The sequence below is a fragment of the Falco biarmicus genome, chromosome 6 (genome assembly GCF_023638135.1).
Source record: "Falco biarmicus isolate bFalBia1 chromosome 6, bFalBia1.pri, whole genome shotgun sequence".
Taxonomy (NCBI): domain Eukaryota; kingdom Metazoa; phylum Chordata; class Aves; order Falconiformes; family Falconidae; genus Falco; species Falco biarmicus.
This window is the reverse complement of record NC_079293.1, coordinates 57,260,037-57,275,782: the sequence shown is the minus strand read 5'-3', so window position 1 is coordinate 57,275,782 and position 15,746 is coordinate 57,260,037. Positions and strand designations below refer to the sequence as shown.

The 15,746-nt window shown below is 39.1% G+C and overlaps 1 protein-coding gene across 8 annotated transcripts in view; it reads right to left on the bottom strand.

Annotated features, from left to right (window-relative positions):
* ECHDC1 (ethylmalonyl-CoA decarboxylase 1) overlaps nucleotides 1-15,746 on the bottom strand; it is a 41,735-nt gene that overhangs the window by 10,164 nt on the left and 15,825 nt on the right. For 7 of the 8 annotated variants that reach the window (XM_056342950.1, XM_056342952.1, XM_056342945.1 and 4 more), the window contains 2 exons: nucleotides 14,023-14,075; nucleotides 11,996-12,076 (listed from right to left, as the gene is read on the bottom strand). In XM_056342950.1, coding sequence (XP_056198925.1) covers nucleotides 11,996-12,076; nucleotides 14,023-14,075 — 134 coding nt within the window. The remainder of the gene's footprint in view (nucleotides 1-11,995; nucleotides 12,077-14,022; nucleotides 14,076-15,746) is intronic. The other variant, XM_056342951.1, reaches the window with a different exon arrangement.

The following is a 15,746-nucleotide window of genomic DNA, read 5'->3' as shown; positions in this document are numbered from 1 at the left end:
AAGCCTTCCATGGTTATTACAGAAATTCATCTTGAAACAACTGCATTAACCAGTCATTTTTGCAATAAAAATGAATTTTGAAGCAGCAAGGTACTGTGGGAAGAACGTTCTGCAGAAGAAATATGCGGTACTACACAAAAACAATTTAGCTAGTCAACAAAGCTGCTGATGAGCAGTTCCCAGTCCTTACTTCAATTTTCGTGACAGACACTGTTGGAATTAGACCCTCAAAAATAAGACAGCATCCTCCAAAAAGCAAGTTGGGATTAATTAATCCATCTCTGGCTATCCAGTGCAGTGTCTCATCAGTCTCTTTTTATTGCTATACCATCAAATAATTAACTCTGTAATCCATAAAGGGATTATCTAGACAAAACAGCTAAAGATTTTTCTGAAGTTCAGCTATGTTACTATATCCTCTGTTGCTGAACTCTCTCCCCCTCCCCCAATTCTCTGAAAATATTAACAAGTAGCTTCATCCAGAGAAGAGTTAGTCATCATTTCACTTATCTTTCAATCTCAGATTAATTGTATAGGCCTTAAAGGATCAAAAAACCCGAATTAAACATTTAATTAATAACTCCTTGCTAATTATATTTAGCAGATTTTTGAACTGTAGCAATGCAGCGAATATTGGCCAGCCACAACTGTTCTGCGCTTTCCCAGCACATCTTGCTAGTGTTGATTCCCCCTGATCCTCTCCCGTATCTTCTCTCTCATGGAGAGCTGCTCATGTTTCTGATCTATGCAGAGAAAGAGTAAGACCTTTAGACATCACAGCAATTGCTGCTTCAGAGCTGTGGCACCATGAAATGAGACCTCCAAATAGAAAATACTGTAAAACCAGTAACACTAAGGATTTGTCCTACATACTTTTGGTGATAGTCTGTGCAGACTGGCATCATAAAAACAAACCCCCAAATCTTTTCTCTTCCTGAAAACCTTTTAGTCAAAGATATTCACTTGACAGATGCTTAAATGGTAACCACTAAAGAATATAAAAATGAAGACAAAATGGTTTAAGTTTCCTGGGGAAACTACGTCCCTTGTCTTAAAATATCCTAGACGCATTGCACAAAGCTGCTCTGCAATCCCAAATTCCAATAGGGTAAGAGAAGACTCTGCACATTAATGTTCTTTCCTATTCATGATCTTTAATTTGTAACCTTTGTGACAGGAACGTAATGCAAAGAAAGTCCAGTTACTATCTTAATAAGCCCATCAGAAATTCACTCCTTTCAAATCTTTTCAGCGATTAAAAAAATACCAAACAAGCCAAAACAACATACCTTCTTTACTTGAGGTTTAAATTAATCAAAATTATACTCAAGAACTAAAAATAATAATAAAATCATCCTACCAAGCCTCCCAAGTACAGAGTGTTCTAGGCACACTCTATAACTCTGTGTCAAAGGAGTAGGCTTGATGCCAGCCTTAAAAAATCCCACCAAGAGCTCACTTTTCTCACAGCTCTTTTCAAACTGCCTTACAGATCATATGGATTTTTATTCACAGTTACTTAATTATTTTATAATACTCTTAGTGAATCCATCCCCCCCCCCATTCCCCCAAAAAGCTAAGAATCAAACTCTACATAAAATAGCATGGACAAATATCTCAAGTCTCCCTTGCACGTCTTGCCTTTACCACCTGTGTTCGCTGCCCTCCAGCCCGATTTACCAACGCATTTTGTGGAACCCTAAAGATCAGGGTCAAAAGCAGATCCAAGAAATAGACTCCTAAGTACAGATGTATTTTCTTTAGCTGGAGTTAAATGTTCTTCTGGGTTGGCTGGGAAGCTCCAGGGCCCCTTCCAGAGGGGAACAGATGGACCTAAACAGTGAGAGATGATCTCTTCAAAGGAAACCTTAAAATAATCACTTATAACACAACTCCATCATGCTTTCTCATATCACCCAGAGTCAAATGAAATGCAGAAGAAAGAACGACAAACTCTTATTTTCATCTAAAGACACAAAACATTTGGCTGATGCTAAAATTCTGAGAAGTGGAGCCCTGAATCAAAAAGGGAAGATGTAGTAAAAAGAGAAGAGTTGGAGGCAGAGATGGAATGCAGGGACATTGGAGCAGAAACCGCTGAACAGACATGAGCCGTTTAAGGAGAAATATGGTCTCCAAAAATAAACAGGAGCTTCAAGTGTGGATAACTTCACCGTGTGTTGCCCAAACACCAGGACATTCAGTGGAAGATGAGCCTCCAAAAGCGACAGTGTCAGTTCAAACAAGCTGCAAGATTATCAGTTTCAAAAGAAGCCACTCCAGGGAAGAAGAACAGAAACAATACTGTTACTAGAAGATCCTTTGGATAACAGGAATTGAATTATAATAGGTACAGAAATCTGCATGCCCCAAGAAACAGCACCTCACCATCAGCAAAGTCTGCACTGAGAAAAATTAAGAAAAGGCCTGTCAGCAGCAAGCAGGAGCACGGTAAAGCAGCAGAGCACACCCTCTGTGATCTGGCCAGGCCCAGACTAAAACTGGTCCAGGCATGACTGTGTAAGAATAACCAGAGAAGTGAAAAAAGGTTTCTTTCTTAAGCACTTCCCTGATCAAAGGATAGGAGCTAAAAGAGGGCCAGAAAGACTGTTAGTTTGAGAGAGGGATTATGGAAGGAAAGAAACACAGGGAAAGAAGCTGTTGCTAGTACCCTGCAAGGGGAGCAGGGCAGTCTCAGACAAGACAAGGTAGGTAAGGCCCCCCAAAAGGCTCCTGCAGGTGATGCTCGCTGTCATACTGACTGCCATCCATGCAGATGGCTCTTCCAATCTCATTCTGGACCAGAATCTCCCAGAAGTCAGCTACAGATGGAGGTGCACCCAGCAGACCTGGATTAAGGGTTTTAAATCTAATTTTTTACCTCAGGCTCGACACTTTCCCACTGGTGGCTTCACAGAAGCTGGAGAGAGAAAAGCATGCTATAAAAAGCTACATTTCTTCTAAAAGGGATAAACAAAGCTGAATATTGGAAATTACAAAAAGACTTTTTCTGTAGCAGGAATGAAAAATTGAATTAGACAACAGAACACAGGGAAAGAAACAGGGGCCCAAAAACGCATGACTGCTTAAAACTCCACAAGCAGTATTAAATGGAAGTAAGATGAGCCTGGTTTTTTTTTCCTGGTTATTTTTCAACAGACTGACAGGAAAGAAAATTATTTGGCCAAACCGCAAAGCAAATCTGTCCGTTCCCAGGATGATGCATCCCGAGGTCCACATGTGATGCTCACAGGAGTTCCCGCAGCCAGGGGTACTATCTGCCCCACAGTGGGCTGGGGGTGCGTGGGGGTGGGCAGCACAGCACAGGGGGACTGCAGAGATGGGGACAGGATTGGCCGGGGGGCTCATGCAGACCCCCACTGCTGGCACATAAGGCATGCACACACTGCACAGCCCCTTTGCAAGCTGCCAAGCAACATAAAAGCTATGTGAGCCACACACGTTCCCTTGTCCCCATTCCTGTGCCTAAGCATTCCAGTGAGCTGAGAAGACCCAGAGAACAGCAGAAAAAGTAAATTAAAGGCCTTTCCCAAGTGGGAGAGACATGGACTTTTTACAATTACACAGTTTGCAACAGTCCCCAGTCTATGGATGCTGCCTTGGATCCATCTGACAACACCCACTGTGCACACACAAGGAAGGAACAGTATGGCTTTACAAAGGCTAATGAATGCACACAGGGCTCATATCACAATTTAAGAGTACAGAACCAAGAGAATAAAGCAGACAGCTACACCAGGGAGCTGTAATTCCCCTGAAGTGTGTAGTATAAACTCTGAAAACGGCATGAATCACCAGAGCCATAAAGCGGGACTAAAGCCCCATTGTTCAAAATATAGTGCTTGGATCCTCCTTTCTCCCCGCAGTTGTACGACAGCAACCCACAGGGTACCACTCCATTTCTCTTCCCCTGCCAATGACCGGTGTCTTTCTTACATCCTCCTCCTCTTCTGACTCCCAGCCATGACTTTATTTTGTATTACCCTAGCACCAATGGGTCCCACGCACACTGCAACCTCCATTACCATACACTTATTTTCAGAGTAGTTCTCCTCTTGACATAGCACTTGGGTCTTACCCATAAAGCAGGTTTTAGCTATTCTTTACAGACTGCCAGATTCTCCATACACGAGTGAGTGAACGCCAAAATAATGCTCACATAAAAATTACTCATGCTGGAAATCTAAAATGTTACATGAGTCCTTCCTTCCAAAAAAGGAACTACAGCTATTTGGATTTCATTCAAGCAAACAGTTTCAACAACAGATATCACTTTTAGACTAAAGCAAAAATTTCCATTAGAAAAGATCAGTGATATTTTACCAGATTATTCAATGAAAAAAGGTAGAGGTTTTTTACCTTGGAGGTAAAGCTGTTTGATAATTGAAATCTTCAGTCAAATCTGAATGCCAGTATTTATCTGGAAATCAAAAAGTACACTGGAGCTTCTTTCAAATGGAAAATAATGTGTTTTTTAAATTATGTGCACACTTGCATGCCGCATATACACCCATGTTTATAACTTCAATTTCCCATATCTTTATTTCCATCACATATGCTTATCAAGACCAAAGAAAACAACAAAATTCTGGACCAAATTCAAGAGTCTCTTAAAGCAGCAACATTTCAGTCATGTTCTCTGCTCATCTCTGCTGCTGATACCGAAAAGGGAAGGGAAGCTTCCCAACACTGTCTCAGAGCTTGGCATCTAAAATGTCAAAAAGGCAAAGATTGCCTCAATCATCTGAACTCAGCCAACTGGAAAGGAACTGCCTTTCCCAACATCAACCCTAAGAGATGGAAGGTTCGAGTTGCTCTAATACTTTATGATGGATTTGATATATCATATTTCTGCAACCCACAGCATTAAAGGATTTTAAATACATCATAACATCACACTACCTAACAACCCTTCACAAGACCTAGGGTAACAAGACACACTTTGAAATTCAGCTGTCTCCGCACGCAGTGCTACTGATGCTGCATTTGCACATCCTACATAACTTCTGACTAAAGCAAAGTGAGATCATACACTTATTTGAAATCACTGGTGATTAAATTATAATGAAATGTTGCCATTTTGTCAGGATACCAGGTTAATAGTTTCAAACAAAACATGCTGAGGGTTGTGGGGGTTTTTTTGTAAATTATCACAGTGGCTGTGACCTAAGGTTTAAGTTTTCCAGATACGATACAAGATTTCAGAACTCAGAGCTTTTTGTTGATTTGGTGTTTTGGGGGGGGTTTGTTGTTGGTTTTGGGGGGGAGGGGGGAGCACAATGAAATATCTCAAAAAAAGACATAAATAGGATAGAGAATTTAACATTGAAATTCAACATTTAAATCGTAAGTTAGCTTCTTCACCGCTTTACTTTTTAATACAGCACATTATGTTGACAGGGAACTAAAGCCAGCTTCAAATCACTAACTGATAGTATGTTCAGACAAGCTGGACAAGAAATAGGAACATTTTCATCAAACTGTAACAGATTCTCCATAAATATGCCTAAGAGTGTGACCAGTTATCACCAAAAATATAATTTTCCCTGGTATCTTTTTATTTACAATCTTTCTCTTTCACACACAGACACAATTCCACACTATTTGAAGTTATTGTTTTTTCCTCAGTCTATACATTTGCTTTTTGTTTATGAATATGAATGCATCAGCACACAAAACAGAACTGGAGAATAACACCTAGTAACAGACCATAGATACAGTGGAAGTTCTTACACATACAACAGTTTAAGCACAGTAGGAATTTAATGCAAGAATTCATAATTTGATTTATTCTTACTGTGACTGCAGAGTTACAGCAGTAGCAATTCATTTCTTACTAACTACAGAATCCAGGAGGAAGTAGGAAGTTGAAGCCACCAGGGTTTACAGGTTCAAAGTCTGCAGTCTTGTTTCACACAATTATGGCCAAGTCTGGAAGGAAAAGGAACACAAAGATCCAGCCTGCAGGGCTCCAAATACTCACTAAGACATTGAGTTGCTTTGGATTAGACGGCAAAAATGATACAGTGGGTGAAGGAGAAGACTGGAAGTTGCAATTGTGAAGGCAATGCTTACAATGAAAGTAGGTTGAGATCCACAGAGCAATGTCTGCTCACACTTGCAAAAATGCAGGAGAATTAAGTTCTTTGGGCAACATTCAGTCACTTCAGTGAACAGTAACCGACATGGAAGATTACCTACCCTTCAGGTATCTACAATGTTAACTACATTGCTACCTGGAGTGATAAAGAGAGGAAAAGTTCTTTTCGTAGTCTTCAATAGCACGTGACAGGACTGAAAAAGGAGATGGTTAACAGGGACTCTGGAAGACGTTCTCCAGAAGCTGAGCCAATGCAAAGTCAGGCAGTTGAAAGCTGTGGCTTCAGGGGAAACTGATGCTATCAAACAGCTCCCTAGAGCCAAAACGAGAAGACTGTATTCCCATCCCCTCCTGTTATCATCTTCCTCCTTTACTCTAGCTCTAGCCAATACTATATCCCTTTACAAAACACTCTAACCCGCTGTACGAACAAGAAGTATCTGGGCTTGCTGTTGCTTTTTAGTGAGGTAATTAACTCATACAGGCACCTTCACTGGTGCTTGGCAAACCAGGGGTAAGCAGTGAGATGGGAATGGGCAGCAGAGACACCCTTCTCCCACATAAAGGTGAGCTGTACGCAGGACAGCCAGCCAGTCTGTCCTTCTCATGAAGCCACAGCACAACATAATCCCACCTCAGAATCAGCAGACTGGAATACACACACCAGCTTGTGGAGCTAGCTGACTATACAGACATACATTTTAAAAAATATTATTTTGGTAGCAAAGATCAGCAATGGCATGTCAAACTCAAATACCTGCAGGCAGGTTACCTAAACTGGGGATTAGTCACTTTACAGATGCAAGCATAAGGGATATTTTCAGTACATTTGTACTCTTCGTAAACAAATTCTCCTGGAACCTTGAATGTTTCCCTACAGTGTATCAACAGCCCACTGTCTCTGCAAGAATCGATGTGGGTCCAGCTTTGCGTTCCCTAAAATCTGTCTTATCTAAGTTTTCCATTATCTGGGCTATCTCTGTTTATTGTTACTGTGTGGTACAGAATCAGCTGCAGACAGGATTGTTCAACAGAAAGGATGTAAGACTACATGGTAGAAGTTGTCCGAAATGTAGACAAATGCTGATAACAAAAATCTCATTCATCCAAGATAAGATGGTTTGGCCTCTCAAAGAAAAAAAAAAAATTTGGAATTAAGTAAATTCCTACAAAAAGACAACCTCAGAAGGAAAACATCAACTTAAATTCATGCTTTGCTGCTGTTATTTATATTTCCAGTAAAATCAAACAGTAATAAATTTGAACCATATAAAAAATCCTCTGCTTGGAAGGCTGTAAACACATGAAATTCAAACCCAAATGAAAACTGGTAATTCAGAAAGGAAACAATACTAGTCCATAAATACAAGCCCCAAAATACAAGCTCTCAAGTCCATTTCTAGTAGTGCTGCAATTACTTAACCAGATGTCAAGTGTGCTAGGTCAAAAATGAGAACAGCCTTCTCAAAGGCAGGCAATGGGAAACTTTAAAAACCATAATCCATCTCCCTGAAAAGCTGTCAGAAAATTGTACTAACAAACCTCCCAGGCTCTAAAAATGTGAAGTGATGCATGACTGCAATGAAATTCTAAAATTGCCAGCTGATTTGAAGGTTTTATATACAGGTATATACATACAGACACACACACACATACATATTTTAGAGAGGAAAATTTTATATACTTAAAAAAAAAGTGATCTGTGGCATATAGCAAGCACCTGAAGCTGTGAGAACCCACTCTCAGATCTGGCTGCTGATACTTCTCCTGATGATGTGTAGCAACGTTACGGAGTTGCATCTAATGAAAAGTGCTTTGTCAGCCTGGACATTACACGAACTCACAAATATGTGAATCCCATCCTGTTACATTCATATCATGCTTTGCCCAGTGAAAGGAGCTACTATGTACTGAGGCACCCTTACTTCAAACAGCAGCAGCTCATGTACCAAAAAGCTCCTCCTGATAAAACTAAAAGCCCAAATCCTTGCGTACAGTGAAATATTTCTAAAGAAGCTAGCATGTTGTGCTCTATGTTCTGAAACCTATTCTTGGAAAGCTTACTGTAGAATACTAATATCTTTACAGCTTCGCCCCCCCCCCCCCCCCTTTCTTTTTGAAAGGAGCAACCAAAAAGTTGGTCACAGTGGGCCTACACCTATGTAGTGGTTATATTATCTTCTGCTCATTTCATTTTATATAAATTACATTTAATGCACTAGACACATACTTGTAAAAGTAAATAAAGACAAGTCATTACAAGAACACACACAATAAGCTCTTGAATAGCAGTGTATTTCATTGTATCTCTTATTAGGCATTTTATGGAACATGCCTAACACCTTAAAATGGAACACTAAGCATGCCTACATATTTCACAAAAATATAGAAAACATCCAAATAAAATGCAGCAAGGCCAATCTGATGAATGCAGTATTAGCAGTACAAGCTTTTTCCCTTGTTAAAAGCTTGATTCTGCCATTCCTACAGATACAGGGTAGAAGTCTCCTCAGAAAGCAAGTACCTCTAAATCAATGGTGCTTTTTATGAGGTAGGATACTGCTCAGCAGCAACAAGAGTAATGAAACTGGCCCTTTGCATTTTAACTCTGCGACATCAACTACAGCTGAAGAAATTATAGTTAATTCATTTTCTGAAAAAGAAAAGGAGCTGCTGCCTTTACCTATAAGCCCATTTTGAGGTCAGTGGTAAGAGAAACAGGTAGCTTTCCATCTTTGCAGTCTCATCCTTTGCCTGGAAACACCACCTTTTAAACTGGATTCACATCGCAGCAACACACACCTGTTTTTTGACTGCAGCAGCAAAGTTGTAGATGTGTCTAAAGGACCTACATAGACGCTGCTCCAGTGAGATTTCTCAAAGGTATCAACATGAAATAGAAGAAAAGACAGCTCAGAATTCAAAGTTAGTTATTCTGGCTATTGGCTGGTGGCACACTGCAGATACTGCACTCAGAGGTTACTGTGATCTACTAATTGCACAAACAGATTAATTACCAAACCATCTCTGCCCCATATCTAACTGTTAGCTTACTGCCCAACAACCCACTACAATTCTTATCCAAAATCCTTAACCAACCCTGCCAACTCAATTCTACTTAACTTTATGCATTGTGCAAGTACAAGATACACTTCAAGATTCTGCATACAGGAAACTGAGAACAGGTACCTCAATTATTTGTAAAATTGCATCACTGAATCCAACATCACACTCATTTGTGCACTTCATTGAAATGGCTGCAGTGTCATGCAAAACCACAACATGCACTAACATTTGGCAGCAGAACCCACGAGCCATCTTCACAGGCACAGAGAGAATATTCATCTGCAGCACACTGAAAAAAAAATCTAGTTTTCCTGAAACTGTACTAAAAAGTGCAGTTGTCCAAACAAGTTTCATACCCACATGGTTTTACATTACTCAGTTTTACAGAAATAACTGAGATAAATAATTACAGTGTCAGAAGCCTTATCTTCCCAATTTTCATGTCAGAAAAAGTCTGAAAGGATTTTAATCACCTTGCACTTGTCTGGACAATGATTTATTCTGTTTCCACTCAGATGTTTATGATCATTATAAGGATGTTGCTCCTATAGAGACTAATACTGCAACAATCCAACAATCCATAAAGCAGCTAAGATTGAAGATGTTTTAAGACCTCCTCCTCCAGATCCAAGGTCGAGTGACCTAAGATGCTTTCACTTTTCACCACTGCCCTTACGTCAGCAATAAATGTGCAAGAGTTCATGCAAGCCCTCCCTAATCCAATTTTAAATAAACTGGCTTAAAACAAAGTAAGGGACAATTAGCCACAAGAACTGCTATTGGAAGAATAAATACATCAGTATTGTCTTAAATCACCTGTGCTATTTTAAAATCGGATTTCTCCACACCTCTGCTTTAGTAAAGATGCATCATGCTGCCAGAGCACATTTCAAAAAAAGTACGTAAGCCATTTTGGTTTAAGTGAATCACTTCAAGAATATCAATATAGTTAATGCAGTACAAACAGGCAGAGAGAAAAATAAGAGAATCTTTTGTGGCAATACCAAGCAGTTTGGTAGTTTACACAGTAACTGTGAAAAACAGAAGTGGATTTGAAAATCTAGAATTGAAAGCAGCCACAACTCACTCATTTTGTTCTTAAAAAATAAAATAAAATAAAATTTTTCAATAAACAAACAGTTTATTCAAGGAAGAAAACAAACCTCTTTGATTTCTGTTCTCACATTCCTTTTTTAGCATCTAATGACTCCGGACAGAATACCTGTTCCACTAATATCGACTCGCAGACTTCAAAAAAGCCCAGATTTTGTCCCCCAGTATTAAAATCATCAAATTCAAGAGCAATAGCAGCACAGAGTATGTTTCTGTATCTTGTTGTTGTTATTAATTAAGTCCCATTTGCTGCTCCTGAATTGCAATTATTTAGTTGCACTGGATGGGTGTGTTCGAAAGTAATGGAAGATGGATCAACAGCTGTAGTTATTATGAAAATTATGGCAGTACATCAGAGGAATTGCAGCTGCTCAATTCATGCAAATAAGAGCTACTTGACAATGACTATAATTACACAGTATGTCAAACAGCATAGCTGAAGTAAAAGTAGAGACTACATATTTTAGGAAGCCGAAAGATTTCCGTTTCATTTTGTTCACATTCCCTACACTCCTGTTTAGGGATAACAAGATTCACTTTCTGTCAACGGACCTGCAGATACAGAAAGGTCTGCTATGTCTCCCAGGTGCATTCCCCTGTCAGCACTGCAGCTGTCAAACAGGGCACCTCTCCGCATGTTTACTAGGCACTTAATAGTACAGCCTGTATTCGGAGGCCATAGTCAGGGCTGAGGTTTCAGCTCACCAGGTGCTGTGTAGATACGAAGAAAGATCTGGCCACATCTAGTTTTGAAGCAAAGGAGGACTGCTTCTGAGTGGCTCAGACAATGCAGATACCCTCTCCTCTATCCAAACCCTGTTCCTGATACCTGGAACAGCACTGTAATAGCCTAGTTTACTTTGCTTAGTATTACTTTTCAATGCAAGTACTTCCAGCCTGCTCTGGACAATTCCCTTCTCACTTCAGATGTTAAGGCCCTCTTAAAGAGCCCATTTTCTTCTCTTAGAGAAAAACTTCACTGAAAACTCCACATTTCCAGAGAGGCTGCGCACAGTGCTTATCCTGTTAACATCTGTAAGCTGTTGGCACATTAGCAACTGTTTAAATAAAGTGATATTTTATTATTTTAGTTTCTTCCAGTTCCTGTTCTGCATTCAGCCTCCTTAATTAAAGCCCTCTGGTTTTTGCTAGTTGTTTCATGCTGGCAAATCCCTGCACCTGCATGGAAAAAAACAGGGAAGAACCCCATTTGCTTTCCTCTGCATCTCAAACTTTTGTTTCAAAAACTGTACAGCATGAAGTTATATCACAAATAATAAACCCAGAACATGAAATACGAGACTAATAGAGAGTTTTATTTATTTGTTTTTACTTACGATGGCCACATAAATAGACATAAGGGAATACACAATTTTGCAGTCCTCCTACTTCTCACTTAGGGGTGAGAAATTGGACCCACCTAGTATATAACAAGGTTGCTAAAGCTCCTTACTGCTCTTGTTTTACACAGTGATTCAAACTGTATAACTGGCAGTAAATAATCTTTCCTCTGTACTTTCAGGAAACCCAAACTTATTTTCCTGTGAAGTCTGCTGACAAAACTCACTTCTAAATGCCTTGGAATTCAGGGACATGACTCCTGGTAGAAGTGGTTCCTCTAGCTTCCCACATTTCATAGGTAAAGTCATTAAATCACCAACCCAGCATGACAGCTACTCAAATCATTGATCTTACCTGAAATCACATGCTGTGGTAAGCTCTGCTCCTCCTCCAATAGCTTTTCCTTGTACTAGTGCAACACTGATCAGAGGCAACCTACACAAGTGAGTTTTGTAAGCAAAATTCATGCTTTTAGTCTTTTAGAAATGACAAAAGAATTCAAGTAAACCACCTCTACAGTAAAAGTTCAGAAAAATATACTGTTCCAATTCATTCAAATAACCACATCTTTGTGGGTAACCAGCACAAAACCAATTTTACTTATGCCAAAATGATTATTCCATAATTGAAATGGAATGCCAAAATGAAACAGCAAGACAGATATGTCAAACAGAATCAAAGTAAAGAAGGTCATGTACTGTGTTATGAAAAATACCTGCTATAGATTATACCTTAAAAAAGACTATCTGCAAGGAGTGACAGGACAGCAACACAAGACTCTACCTTAAGCCAGTACACTACAGAAAGCAGTGGAAAGGGACACAAAGAACTGAAGGGCTGGGTTATCTAAAAATAATGAGATTTAGCAAGACACCTTCAGCAGCTTTGCTACCATGTCAGTCATCAACAGAACTTCTTTTCTTTTTCAGGACAAAAACATCCTTTGAGGATAGCAACAATCCATTACCTTTGATGGTGTTGTATTTAATCATGCTCAAGGTATTTAATCATGTTCAAGGTAATTCAAAGGACAGAGGGAAGGAAGAGTATGTAGGGAGAATCTCTTTCACCACAGCCACTGTGAAATAAATACTCACGAATAGTGACTGACTCAGGATAAACCAAGTTCCCTAAGAAATTAAGACAATTGGTTTGTCCCAGAATCTGCAGGCTGATAACAGCTGTTTTGTCTTTTACTACAAAGAGACATTTAACTCATTGAGCAGTTTTGAAACCGCATTCAGAAGTCAGCTTCCCAATCAGGACCACATGCTTGGTTTAACTTCAACAGAAGCACCAACAATTGCTTATGGCCCAACTTCACTTACCAGCTGCAGCACACTACACACAACACATAGCACAACTGAACCCGCTGGAAGAAGGTAACCTTATTTTTCCTGTGGTCCACGGGGATCTAAAAGATAAGGGTACAAGACCCACACACCCACGCTCTGATCCATTTGAGGCATCTCCTTCAGAATCACAGTCACCTTCCCTCTGAGGGAGGCTGATCCCATCTGCAGTAGACGTTCCCTGACAGAAGTTCAGTGCTCCCCCTGAACCATAGCTTCAACATACTCTTAAGACAGCTGAGGTGATGGCTTAATTTTCATACATCCTCCTTGTCTTTGCTTTGCCCCATCAATTTTGATCATATGGAAACCAACTCCTACAAATGGATACCCATCCTAAGGATTCCTTACAGTATTACTACTATTTCGGTCTCCAATCTCATGAGCAGTTTTACAGAATAATATTAATTCATAATACTTTCTCATATAGATTATATGAAAACAAAGGCTATTTATCTTCAAAGAGCTATGAGCAGGAAAAAAAACAAAGACAGACTCTACCACACATGGATTTAATAGAAATGTGATTTCTTAAGGGAAGCTAAATCTAAAGGAACAGAAAAAATGTTTTTCAGAAGTACCAGATGGTAAAACTGAATACATTCCTCTTATGAAGTGGGAAGATTAAATAAATATATTAAATCAATGTTACCTGCGTAGGCTGCAAAAGCTGGCCCTGCTTGTTTTTTAAGAGCTACCGATTTCCACTGAGTAACAGAAGCCAGCTTCAGACATTTCAAAGGCCTAGATTTCCTTAACTGTATAGGTACCTCCTGGACCTCCACATATAAGCCTTTACATTTTTTTTCTGTTCTAGTTTCTGGAAAGTCTAATAGTTGCAAAATGTCAAGGCCTACCTAACTTAAATCCATAAATACCTAATTAACATGTGCAAACACAAGGTCTGGGATTTAAAATTACATACTTAAAACTATGCATTTAACTTTAAACATCTTGTTAAAGAGTTAGCCAAAACATATTCCAATACTTATAATTACTTCATAAAGAAGGATAAATAAAATATATTACCTCATAAGTCTGGTTAGGGTGTTTTGCATAAACATGCACATATTCATCCCATCCTACAAAGAATAGGAAATTAAAAAATGTTAATTGATCCTAATGAGAAGCAATTAAACACACAGATGGAGTACACAGAAGTATTCATTGTATTTACTCTAGCTGGGGTTTTTCTCTTTGGTTAATCTTGCCTGACTTCCAGCCCAACCCCACTATGCACAAACAGAAAACCTAGTATAAATCAGATTAAAATAAAAAACAACAAACAAACCAAAACACAGAACTCAATCAATTTATATTCATTTCAGTTATAATTAAGCCACTGTTAAAGTAATCGCCATATTGAATTTCTATGATGTGAATTTACATAGATTCCTCCTAATTTCCTCTTCTCACTCCCAGTTAAAACACCCATAAAGCTGAGTTTTAAGAGTCTGTGCAGGACCATAGAGTGCTGCTGGAACTTTTGCTGTTCCAAATCCATAAAGTCTTAGACAAGATACAATTTATCAACTGCATATTTTATTGTTTGGGCCAAAAGCATTTCAGCCAAAAACCACAGCAAGAGCAACAACAACAAACGACCAAAACCTCCTCCCCTCCATAAAAAAAAGAAAGAATATTTTTATTTCTCTCCTCCATGTTTTACATCAGCTTGCAAACAATAGTGAATAGGGTACAATTGTTCCCTTCTCTTCCAGTACAAGAACTAAGGGGCTCCAAATAACATCTGTTGCTGCTAGGTTCAAAACAAGTATTTCTTCCTACATGTCGTTAAGCTCTGGAATGCTTTGCAGCAGGGCATTGCAACCCCTACACAAATTCAAGAACAACTAGATAAACTCATGACATGAGAAAAATCGACACGAGGACTAAGAGAATATTTTAAAGCAAAATCATTCTCTTTCTCAGACATCTAGTATTGCCCAGTTATTTGTCGAGTTCTTGGTCTAAATGACCCAGCACGACCATGTTCATATGCATACTGAACTGCATACACTGAACTACATGTGATGTTTAATCCTGATCAAAAAACAAATTAAATGTTTGGACACCACAGAAATAAAAACCCAATAGGTAACAATTTGAGCAAGTTCAAAAAAAAAACCCAAAACAAAACCACACCAAAAACCAAACCAAACCGAACAAACAAAAAAACCCTCCCAAACAAATGGTAGGAAGAAAAAGAACAAATACCTCTTTATTAGCATTTACTGATTTCTAAAGCACAGTTTTGCAGGGGTTGGCAAGATAAAGAATCTGCCTTAATTAGAAGCTTGGAATAGGACCTTGAAATAATGGTAGGTCAACTTCAGCTAATTTATTGTCTATTTACTCATGCATTCCTAAGACCTGCTCTGCCCAGGCAGATATAAACTGCCATGACAATCACTACACAGGAACCAGTGAACTCAGTTTCATTACATTAAAGGCCTGCTTGAAAATTTCAGTACATCTTGATTTACAATGAGGCTTTTAGTAATCACTGTAGCCCCTTCCGACATCTGTTTAGACCAACAGCAATATTTCCATCCCAAATTAAAGAACATTCAGATCCTCCATGATAGCTGTCTTAGCAGCTAAGTTCAAAACCCACACAAACATACAAGGTATCAGTTCTCAGACCTGGACTTGCACAATTCCCACACTATGATCATCAGGATGAAGCTGCAAAAAAGCTCTTCAGAGAAAGTAATTTTTCACTTCATCACAGCAGAGTCCTTGCATTCAAA